Source organism: Salmo trutta, chromosome 20 (assembly GCF_901001165.1).
Source record: "Salmo trutta chromosome 20, fSalTru1.1, whole genome shotgun sequence".
NCBI lineage: Eukaryota > Metazoa > Chordata > Actinopteri > Salmoniformes > Salmonidae > Salmo > Salmo trutta.
In genome coordinates, this window is record NC_042976.1 from 8,629,126 (window position 1) to 8,641,462 (window position 12,337).

Sequence of the window (12,337 nt, forward strand, 5' to 3'; positions counted from 1 at the left end):
ACAGCGTTTTACCAGTCATTGGGTTCAAATCCCAAGTCAACTAGGTGAAAAATATGTTGATGTGCCCTTGAGCAAGGCACTTAATCCGAGTTGCTCTAGATAAGAGTGTCTGCTAAATGACAAGAATGTAAAAATGGACCTGTAGATTTCTGATGGTCTAACCGACAACCCCATGCATTTTGGCCTGAGGCATTTCTCTGGTAGGAGCCAAGCTCATAGTTGTCAGGTGATTACCACGAGACCTTAATCCGTTCTGCCCAGACTTAAAGAGAGCACATGAATTGGAGGCTTTGTTAAAGTTGATGAGACCGACTGGAACACAGTCTACTCTCAGGCTGGCTCTTAGTTAACATTTATGACTGTAGCCAAATGTTGAATACACAACTTTGGAGCATTACATATTTAATTCCATGCGCTTTTGAAGGGGTTAACTAATTAAGCATTGATGTGAACTGGTATACAAACTGATTTGTTAGTGGACAGACATGGACAGAAGAGGACCAGAGGTGTTGAAGACAATGAGGGCTCTTGTTCTAGGGTTGGTCTGTTATGTGACATGGCCTGATTCTACAGAGGCTCAGTTTCCTCGAGTGTGTAGCACGGTGGAAGGGATCGTCTCAAAGCAGTGCTGCCCTGCCCTCGGGTCTGATCCTGCTAACGTGTGTGGACTTTTATCTGGACGAGGAAACTGCTCCGACATCAGAGTCAGTACCAAACCCTGGGGTGGACCATATAAGTTGAGAAATGTTGATGATCGAGAAAGGTGGCCGACCAAATTCTTCAATCAGACATGCAGGTGCTCAGGTAAGTAACATGTTAATAGTGTTACATTTAAGTGTTAATAGCAAATCAGTGTTTAAAATGTCATAAAATATGTTTAGTCATTGTTAAATTATGATTATTAGGAAGATGTATGTAAAATATTTCAAGCCTGTTGGGTGAACTTTGAGACCATTTAGTTAACCTAAAATTGGTGGCTGAACTGCAGGTATTTGACAATAACATATATCATCAAATCAATGTATCATATTAATGTATTAGTTTCTAAAATGTATTCCAATAAGATTAATTTACAGAAACCAAATTTCTTGGCCATTCCCATAGTCTTGACTTGGTTTGGTTTATATTTTGTTTATATTCCATCCCTGTGTCTAGGTAACTTTGGTGGCTTTGACTGTGGCCAGTGTAAGTTTGGCTGGACAGGACCAAACTGTGACGTACATAAATCCCCAGTGGTGAGGAAGAACATCCACTCTCTGACTCCAGCTGAGCTCCAGGAGTTCCTGGATGTGTTGGACCTGGCCAAGAACACCACCCACCCAGACTATGTCATTGCCACACAGCACTGGCTGGCCCTGTTGGGGCCCAATGGAACCCAGCCCCAGTTCTCCAACATCTCCATTTACGACTTCTTTGCATGGCAGCACTACTACTCTGTCAGAGACACACTTTTAGGTAAAACACCAATTTATTATTTTCTGAAGTCATAAGTTTATAGATTCAATAAATAATATCAATACATTATTAAATTATATTCAACCTTCAAACTAATTACTTTTTGGTTGAAAATGAATGAAAATGAAAGACAAATGTTATAAATGACTCACTTGCTACGTTACTTACTTACTTGTTCTGAGTTATATGACTCTCTATGTACTGGAAAGCTAGCAGAAAAGTTGCTCATAAACCACCTTATTTGTTTCTTCTGTAGGTCCAGGTCGTCCCTTCAAGGCCATTGACTTCTCCCACAAAGGACCAGCGTTCGTTACCTGGCACAGATACCACCTCCTTAGTCTGGAGAGAGACCTGCAGGTAAGAGTGGATTTGAATGCTGAGGACATGAAGAACAAAATAGCTTCAAACATTGATGAAAATAAAAGTAAAACGATCCTCTCTGCTGCAGAGACTGACTGGCAATGAGAACTTTGCTGTTCCATACTGGAACTTCGCCACAGGGCAGACTGAGTGTGACGTCTGTACAGACGATCTCCTAGTGGGGCACAACCCAGATGACTCCTCCCTCATCAGTAACCAGTCCAGGTTCTCTCATTGGGGAGTGGTGTGTGACAGGTGCGCTGTTGGACAGAAATGTGTTTAAAACATTGTAGGAAACAGATTAAGCCTAGTCCTGGAATAAAATGCGTGTTTACTGAAGGATTTCCATTGAAAGTGCTTTTTAAATCAGGCGTAATTCATGTCTAGGAAACCAGCCCTGTATGCACACTACCGTTCAAAAGTTTGGGGTCACTTAGAAATGTCCTTGTTTTTCAAAGAAAAGCTAATTTTGTCCATTAAAATAACATAAAATTGATCAGAAATACAGTGTAGACATTGTTAATGTTGTAAATGACTATTGTAGCTGGAAACGGCAGATTTGTAATGGAATATCTACATAGGCATACAGAGGCCCATTATCAGCAACCATTACTCCTGTGTTCCAATGGCACGTTGTGTTAGCTAATCCAAGTTTATCATTTTAAAAGGCTAATTGATCATTAGAAAACCCTTTTGCAATTATGTTAGCACAGCTGAAAACTGTTGTACTGATTAAAGAAGCAATAAAACTGTCCTTCTTTAGACTAGTTGAGTATCTGGAGAATTTGTGGATTTGATTACAGGCTCAAAATGGCCAGAAACAAAGACCTTTCTTCTGAAACTCGTCAGTCTATTCTTGTTCTGAGAAATGATGGCTATTCCAGGTTAAAAATTGCCAAGAAACTGAAGAGCTCATACAACGCTGTATACAACTCCCTTCACAGAACAGCGCAAACTGGCTCTAACCAGAATAGAAAGAGGAGTGGGAGGCCCTGGTGCACAACTGAGCAAGAGGACAAGTACAGAGTGTCTATTTTGAGAAACAGACGCCTCACAAGTCCTCAACTGTCAGCTTCATTAAATAGTACCCGCAAAACACCAGTCTCAACGTTTTCAGGTTCTTGGCAATTTCTCGCATGGAATAGCCTTCATTTCTCAGAACAAGAATTGTCTGACGAGTTTCAGAAGAAAGTCCTTTGTTTCCTGGCCATTTTGAGCCTGTAATCAAACCCACAAATGCTGATGCTCCAGATACTCAACTAGCCTAAAGAAGGCCAGTTGCATTGCTTCTTTAATCAGCACAACAATTTTTTCAGCTGTGCTAACATAATTGCAAAAGGGTTTTCTAATGATCAATTAGCCTTTTAAAATTATAAACTTGGATTAGCTAACACAACATGCCATTGGAACACAGGAGTGATGCTTGCTGATAATGGGCCTCTTTACGTCTATGTAGATATTTCATTAAAAATCTGCCGTTTCCAGCTATAGTAGTAATTTACAACATTAATAATGTCTACACTGTACTTATGATCAATTTGATGTTATTTTAATGGACACATTTTTTTATTTTCTTTCAAAAACAAGGACATTTCTAAGTGAGCCCAAACTGTTGAACGGTAGTGTATATAATATATCTGTGCAGTTTATGCTTTGTGCACGTATGCTGGTTGTTATACTACTGGGTACATGTTCATCATGTATTTTGTACCAGACTCATTGTCCTTAAAGGTTGCTTGAATCTTTTCCCCTCCCCAGCTTGGATGAATATAACCGCCTGGTCACTCTGTGTAATGGGACCAGTGAGGGACGTATAAGGAGAGGTCAGATGGGAGGCGCGAGAACCAACATGAGTCTGCCGACCATGAATGATGTCAGGAGCTGTCTAAACCTCAGAGACTTTGACAACGCTCCCTACTATACTAACTCTACCTTCAGCTTCAGGCAACCGAAACTGTTCACATTGACCTGGGACCTTACACATTCACCTTCAGGCTGTTATTCAATGAAGTCAAGTCGAATGAACTCTCTAAATTGCATTGTTTCTGACTTCCAAATATACTTTGTCTTCTATACAGGAATGCTCTTGAAGGCTATGACAAGCCAGATGGCGAGGCAGAGCTTGACTCCACAGTGAACAACCTGCACAACCTGGTCCACTCCTTCCTCAGTGGAACCAGCGCTCGGTCTCACTCTGCAGCCAATGACCCCATCTTTCTGGTAATTATCTAGTTCAAATCAAATGAAATTGTATTTGTCACATGCGCCGAATACAACAGGTGTAGACTTTACAGTGAAATGCTTACTTACAAGCCCTTAACCAACAATACAGTTAAGAAAAATACCTCAAGAAAAATAAGAAATAAAACTAACAAATAATTAAAGAGCAGCAGTAAAATAACAATATCGAGGCTATATACAGGGGGTACCGGTACAGAGTCAATGTGCGGGGACACCGGTTAGTCGATGTAATTGAGGTAATATATACATGTAGGTAGAGTTATGGTGTGGTTGCCTATGAGTCCATGTATTTGACTGTCATGTGAGATAATGTAAAGAATTGGTAGTTGGTCAGATTTCTGTGCAGATGATGCAACAATGTTTTACAGTTACATAACTATCTCTCTCTCTATAGGTGATCCATGCTTTCACTGACGCCATTTTTGATGAGTGGATGAGGAAGTCTGTTCCAACAAACTCCAGCTTCCCAGATGAGATGGCTCCCATTGGTCACAACAGACATTATAACATGGTGCCATTCTTCCCTCCTGTGACCAACGAGGAGATTTACGTGGCTTCTGATCAACTGGGATATTCTTATGCCATTGAACTCGATGGTTGGTGATTTCACAGATAACTTTGCAATTAAATAATCGTCATCAACTGCCGCTTGTTTTAAATGCAGGTCGATGAAATAAGAACACTTTGATAAATATCTTGTTGCATTAATTCTCTTCTTCTACCCCTTCCTCAGCTACAGACGGTGGAATCGTGTTTGTGCTGGGCTCCAGTCTAGGTGGGGTTTTCCTGGGTGGCCTGGTTCTTCTACTTGTCCTGGTGCTCTACTTGCAACAGTGTAGGAAACACAGCTTTGAACCCCTTATCAAAGCAGAGTTCACCAACAAAAAGTACACAGAGGAAGCCTAGAGACTGTAGGTACATTTTGGCAGTGTTTTGCACAGCTACATAGAGTAGGCAGCCAACTAGAAAACGTAGCCAACCAGGCGTCCCCGAGCCAGGGGGGTCCGGGGGTCCTTGCTCCCCTGGACTACATTTTTTTCCAGAAAGAGCTCTATTTTGGTACATTCTAATGACTTGACTCCATCTGAAATACACAGTGAAATGATTGAATATTTTATAGAGTTTACCTCCAAGTTGGAAAAATGATTTGTGGTATTGTGTAGAAAGACTTTACAATTTGTATTGCTGAAAATGTATGAATTCATTGTATTGTTAGTTGTTTTGGATATTGGCTGTCTTTGTCAGAGAACATTAAAACCTTTTTTTTAACATTCTCTTGAGATTAAAGTCTTATTTACAGTTTTGCCGCAAGATATGAATTGCCACAATGTTTGTTCTTCAAATTATATATTTTATTAAAACAGACAAATTAAGTAAATAGCCCACATTATCTAGAAAAATAAATTAAAGGTTTTGTTTTTCCAGTTCTCTGTTCCCATTTTTCTTCAGGTTTTCGCTCACAAAATCACTTTTTTTCACCCTTAAAAGTCTAAGCCATAAATGCTACATAAATGCTACATGTAACAACTTAAAAGATTTTACTGAGTTACAGTTCATATAAAGTAACTCACTCAATTTAAATAAATGCATTAGGCCATAATCTATGCATTACACATGACTGGGAATACAGATATGCATCTGTTGGTCACAGATACCTTAAAAAAGGTAGGTATGTGGATCAGCAAACCAGTCAGTATCTGGTGTGACCACCATTTGCCTCATGCAGCGTGACACATCTCCTTCACATAGAGTTGATCAGGCTGTTGATTGTGGCCTGTGGAATGTTGGCCCACTCCTCTTCAATGGCTGTGCGAAGTTGCTGGATATTGGTAGAAACTGGAACACACTGTCGTACATGTCAATCCTGAGCATCCCAAACTTGCTCAATGGGTGACAAGTCTGAGTATGCAGGCCATGGAAGAACGGTGACATTTTCAGCTTCCAGGAATTGTGTACAGATCCTTGTGACATGGGTCTATGCATTATCATGCTGTAACATGATGTGATTGCGGCGGATGAACGGCACGACAATGTGACTCAGGATCTCGTCACGGTATCTCTATGCATTGAAATTGCCATCTATAAAATGCAATTTGGTTATTGTCCGTAGCTTATGCATGCCCATACCATAACCCCACCATGGGGCACTCTGTTCACAACGTTGACATCAGCAAAACACTCTCCCACACGATGTCATACACGTGGTCTGTGGTTGTGAGGCCAGTTGGAAGTACTACCAAGTTCTATAAACGACGTTGGAGGCGGCTAATGGTAGAGAAATTAACATTAAATTCCCTGGCAACAGCTCTGGTGGACATTCCTGCAGTCAGCATGCCAATTGCACGCTTCCACAAAACTTGAGACATCTGTGGCATTGTGTTGTTTGACAAAACTGCACATTTTATAGTGGCCTTTTATTGTCCCCAGCACAAGGTGCACCTGTGTAATGATCAGCTTCTTGATATGCCACACCTGTCAGGTGGATGAATTATCTTGGCAGGGATGTAAACAAATTTGTGGACAAAAATGAAGAGAAATATGCTTTTTTGTGTGCATGGAAAATGTCTGGGATCTTTTATTTCAGCTCATAAAACATGGGAAAAACACTTTACATGTTGTTTTTATATTTTTGATCAGTGTATATGGATTTTTTTTTAAATGGTCATACCATGGATTATTTAGCTATTTGAATTGTAGGACCCCCGTAGATATTCCAACAAAATCAGTCATAAGGAATAAGGTTATGAAATGTCTCTCCTATATCTAGGAATTCTCAGGAATATATACATTTTTTGGAAAACATATTTAACCCCCTTTTTTGATTGCACAAAACTACTTACATACTTCCATTCTTTAAACCGGTACCAGGTTACCTTCAGGCAAGTTATGCTTCTGGGGGTCGTAGAGCAGGGCTCCCCAACTGGCAACAGCGGGCCGAATGTGGCCTTCGGGTGGTTTTACTTGGCCCCCCAAGTTTTCTGAACAATATTTTTTTATATCATTGTTGTACACAAAAGACTGTAAAAACACCAGGAAATCAGCTCCAAATGATGTTAATTTTGGAAATCTATTCCCAAGTATTCCCCACGCATAATAGAGAGACAGGATCATATACACATGTTAGGTTTGAAATGATTATGTTTTAGTCCAGTATTATATCTGTTTGGGCTGCTTGCGCTCAATTGGCAGTCTACAAATTATATTGTTCCGGGCCCCGACCATCCGCTCAAGAATAATATCAGCCCACTGCTGAATCTAGTTGATGATCCCTGTTTGTAGATCAAAACAGAGAACACTATCGTGTTCATGACAGTAAGGCTCATATTAGTTTGTAGACCAAACAGTTCGGCCGTTACAGCCAGATGTTGGCACATCAGCGGTACCAACATCAGACGAGTCCCGTGGGGGCAAAATAGTTAATATGCTACTTTGTACACCAAACTGTTCAGACGCTACAGACGTTTCCGTGAGAAGACATATTTTGGGGATTTCTCCTGGTCTGACAAATGCAGTGGATTGAGACACAGCCCATACAAGAAAACAGATACAGGGCCTTCAGAAAGTATTCACACCACATTTTCCACATTTGGTTGTGTTACAGCCTGAATTTAAAATGGATTAAATTGAGATTGTGTGTCACTGGCCTACACACAATACCCCATAATGTAAAAGTGGGATGTTTTTTTTACATTTAAAAAAAAAAAAAAAAAAAGAAAAGCTGAAAAGTCTTGAGTCAATAAGTATTCAACCCCTTTGTTACAGCAAGCCTAAATAAGTTCAGGAGTAAAAATGTGCTTAACAAGTCACATAATAAGTTGCAAGGATCCGCCCCTTTTTCCCCCCGCTTAAAATGACATACCCAAATCTAACTGCTTGTAGCTCAGGCCCTGAAGCAAGGCTATGCATATTCTTGGTACCATTTGAAAGGAAACACTTTGAAGTTTGTGGAAATGTTAAAGAAATGTAGGAGAATATAACACAATAGATCTGGTAAAAGATAATACAAAGAAAAAAACAACTGTTCTTTTGTCTTTTTTTGTACCATCATCTTTGAAATGCAAGAGAAAGGCCATAATGTATTATTCCAGCCGGCCACTAGATGGCAGCAATGTATGCATACACGTTAGACTGATCCAATGAACCATTACATTTCTGTTCAAAATTTTGTATCAAGACTGCCCAGATGTCCCTAATTGGTTTATTAATAACTTTTCATATTCGAAATTGTGCACCCTCTTCGTAACTCAGTTGTTGGAGAGGAAGGAAACCGCTCAGGGATTTCACCATGAGGCCAATGGTGACTTTAAAACAGTTACAGAGTTTAATAGCTGTGATAGGAGAAAACTGAGGATGGATCAACAACATTATAGTTACTCCACAATACTAACCTAAATGACAGAGTGAAAAGAAGGAAGCCTGTACATTCCAAAACATGCATCCTGTTTTCAACAAGGTGCTTAAGTAATACTGCAAAAAAATGTGGTTAAGAAATGTACTTCATTTCCTGAATAGAAAGCATTATGTGTGGGTTAAATCGAACACAACACATCACTGAGTAGCATGGTGGTGGCTGCATCATGTTATGGGTATGCTTGTCATTGGCAAGGACTAGGGAGTTTTTTTGTCGATAAAAAGACGACATCGAGTGACATAGTTACAGTTTTGACTTAAATCAGCTTGAAAATCTATGGCAAGACTTGAAAATGGCTGTCTACCAATGATCAACAATCAACTTGGCAGAGCTTGAAGAATTTTAAAAATAATAATGTGCAAATATTGTTCAATCTAGGTGTGCAAAGCTATTAGAAACTTACCAAGAAAGACTCACAGCTGTAATCATTGCCAAAGGTGATTCTAACATGTATTGACTCAGGGGTTTGAATGTTCATGCAATCAAGTTATAGTGTTTTATTTGTCATATATTTCTTGCATATGTTTTGACATGAGAGGATTTTGTGAGGATCTTTGACAAAAAAACAAACATTTAAAATGATTTAATCCCACCAAAATGTGGAACAAGTCAATGGGGTGTGAATACTTTCCTAAGACACTGTCTCTAGCTTAAACAGACGGATTTTGATGGGGTTTTGTCTTATGTTGATTCGATTGAGGCACGAGTGTTAAGGATTGATAGAAAAACAAGAAAATTGGTTGTTTAAGTATACAACAATGCTTAAACCACATCAGAAGACCACTTTTGATGTCTGGGAAAAATCTGAAAATTTAGATTTTTGGGAGTAGTTACCCTTTAATTGTTGTTTAGCTGTGTTTTTGTAGTGAACATGTGATGGTAGAATTTGCAAAACAAATACCAACTGGATTGATGAAAATAATCATGATACCATTCTGCCACGTAACCATAGGCTACTTTGTAGTTAACGTTTACTTGAGAAGGGTTTTAGGAAAGCCGTTCCATCGACCAGAAGACTTTTCATTAGCATTATCGCAAATCTCTACAGTCGTGGCTAAAGGTTTTGAGAATGACACAAATATTTATTTTTACAAAGTTTGCTGCTTAAGTGTCTTTACGTATTTTTGTCAGATGTTACTATGGAATACTGAAGTATAATTACAAGCATTTCATAACTGTCAAAGGCTTTTATTGACAATTACATGAAGTTGATGCAAAGACTCAATATTTGCAGTGTTGATCCTTCTTTTTCAAGACCTCTGCGATCTGCCCTGGCATGCTGTCAATTAACTTCTGGGCCACATCCTGACTGATGGCAGCCCATTCTTGCATAATCAATGCTTGGAGTTTATCAGAATTTGTGGGGTTTTGTTTGTCCACCCGCCTCTTGAGGGTTGACCACAAGTTCTCAATGGGATTAAGGTCTGAGGAGTTTCCTGGCCAGGGACCCAAAATATCGATGTTTTGTTCCCCGAGCCACTTAGTTATCACTTTTTCCTTATGGCAAGGTGCTCCATCATGCTGGAAAATGCATTGTTCGTCACCAAACTGTTCCTGGATGGTTGGGAGAAGTTGCTCTCGGAGGATGTGTTGGTACCATTCTTTCTTCATGGCTGTGTTCTTAGGCAAAATTGTGAGTGAGCCCACTCCCTTGGCTGAGAAGCAACCCCACACATGAATGGTCTCAGGATGCTTTACTGTTGGCATGACACAGGACTGATGGTAGCGCTCACCTTGTCTTCTCCGGACAAGCTTTTTTCCTGATGCCCCAAACAATCAGATAGGGGATTCATCAGAGGAAATGACTTTACCCTAGTCCTCAGCAGTCCAATCCTGGTACCTTTTTTTGAATATCAGTCTGTCCCTGATGTTTTTCCTGGAGAGAAGTGGCGTCTTTGCTGCCCTTCTTGACACCAGGCCATCCTCCAAAAGTATTCATCGACCTGGCCAAGGCATTCGACTCTGTCAGTCACCACATTTTGGCAGACTCAACAGCCTTGAATTCTCAAATTATTGCCTCGCCTGGTTCACCAACTACTTCTCTGATAGAGTTCAGTGTGTCAAATCGGAGGGCCTGTTGTCCGGACCTCTGGCAGTCTCTATGGGGGTGTCACAGGGTTCAACTCTGGGGCCGACTCTCTTCTCTGAATACATCAATGATGTCGCTCTTGCTGCTGGTGATTGTCTGATCGACCTCTATGCAGACGACACCATTCTGTGTACTTCTGGCCCTTCTTTGGACACTGTGTTAACTAACGTCCAGACGAGCTTCAATGCCATACAACTCTCCTTCCGTGGCCTCCAACTGCTCTTAAATGAATGTAAAACTAAATGCATGCTCTTCAACCAATCACTGCCTGCACCTGCCCGACCGTCCAGCATCACTACTTTGGACGGTTCTGACTTAGAATATGTGGACAACTACAAATTCCTAGGTGTCTGGCTAGACTGTAAACGCTTCTTCCAGACTCACCTTAAGCATCTCCAATCCAAAATTAAATCTATAATCGGTTTCCTATTTCGCAACAAAGCATCCTTTGCTCATGCTGCCAAACATACCCTCGTAAAACTGACCATCCTACCGATCCTCGACTTCAGCAATGTCATTTATAAAATAGCCTCCAACACTCTACTCAACAAATTGGATGCAGTCTATCACAGTGCCATCCGTTTTGTCACCAAAGCCCCATATACTACCCATCACTGCAACCTGTACGCTCTCGTTGGCTGGCCATCGCTTCATACTCGTCGCCAAACTCACTGGCTCCAGGTCATCTACAAGTCTCTGCTAGGTAAAGCCCCGCCTTATCTCAGCTCACTGGTCACCATAGCAGCATCCAATTGAAGCATGCGCTCAAGCAGGTATATCTCACTGGTCACCCCCAAAGCCAATTCCTCCTTTGGCCGCCTCTCCTTCCAGTTCTCTGCTGCCAATGACTGGAACGAACTGCAAAAATCTCTGAAGCTGGAGACTCATATCTCCCTCACTAGCTTTAAGCACCAGCTATCAGAGCAGCTCACAGATCACTGCACCTGTACATAGCCCATCGGTAAACAGCCCATCCAACTACCTCATCCCCATACTGTATTTGCATCCCAGTATCTCTACTTGCACATTCATCTTCTGCACATCTACCAGTCCAGTGTTTAATTGCTATATTGTAATTACTTTGCTACCATGGCCTATTTATTGCCTTACCTCCCTTATCTTACCTCATTTGCACTCACTGTATATAGACTTTTCTTTTATTCTACTGTATTATTGACTGTATGTTTGTTTATTCCATTTGTAACTCTGTGTTGTTGTATGTGTCGAACTGCTGTGCTTTATCTTGGCCAGGTCGCAGTTGTAAATGAGAACTTGTTCTCAACTTGCCTACCTGGTTAAATAAAGGTAAATAAAAAAATAAAAAAAGTAAATGTAAACAAAAATAAAGTAGGGTGGGTTGGTCAGGATGGGTGGGTGGGTGAATAACGCAAACGTCTAGCAACCCAAAGGTTGCGAATTCAAATCTCATCACAGGCAACTTTAGCATTTTAACTAACTACCACTTTTTTAGCTACTTTGCAACTACTTAGCATGTTAGCTAACCCTCCCCCTAACTCTAAATGGAGTGTGTCATGTATTTACGTACAGAATAATACTAAATGATCTGAGACCATGTCGGTGAGGGATCTCATTATCAGTGATGATTCACCATCTTCATCTAATGTTTCATAGTTCATCTGCAGATAATCGCCAAAAGCCTAGGCCTACCAGTAGCCTATGCAAATTAGGGAGCCAAATGAACAACTCTCTCTCACCGAGCTTCGGTAAGCTATACTAGCTATGTTTCCATTAACTTGTCCAGTGATATTTTTGTCAAAATG

General features: G+C 40.5%; 1 protein-coding gene across 1 annotated transcript; it reads left to right on the forward strand.

The window, feature by feature from the left end:
• Positions 1–314: 314 nt before the first annotated feature.
• Positions 315–5,330, forward strand: LOC115155512 (L-dopachrome tautomerase-like). Its single transcript, XM_029702178.1, has 8 exons — positions 315–804; positions 1,156–1,455; positions 1,712–1,812; positions 1,904–2,070; positions 3,574–3,759; positions 3,894–4,035; positions 4,451–4,652; positions 4,790–5,330. The coding sequence occupies exons 1-8, from the start codon at positions 486–488 to the stop codon at positions 4,960–4,962; spliced, it is 1,590 nt and encodes a 529-aa protein (XP_029558038.1). The 5' UTR covers positions 315–485; the 3' UTR covers positions 4,963–5,330.
• Positions 5,331–12,337: the final 7,007 nt, after the last annotated feature.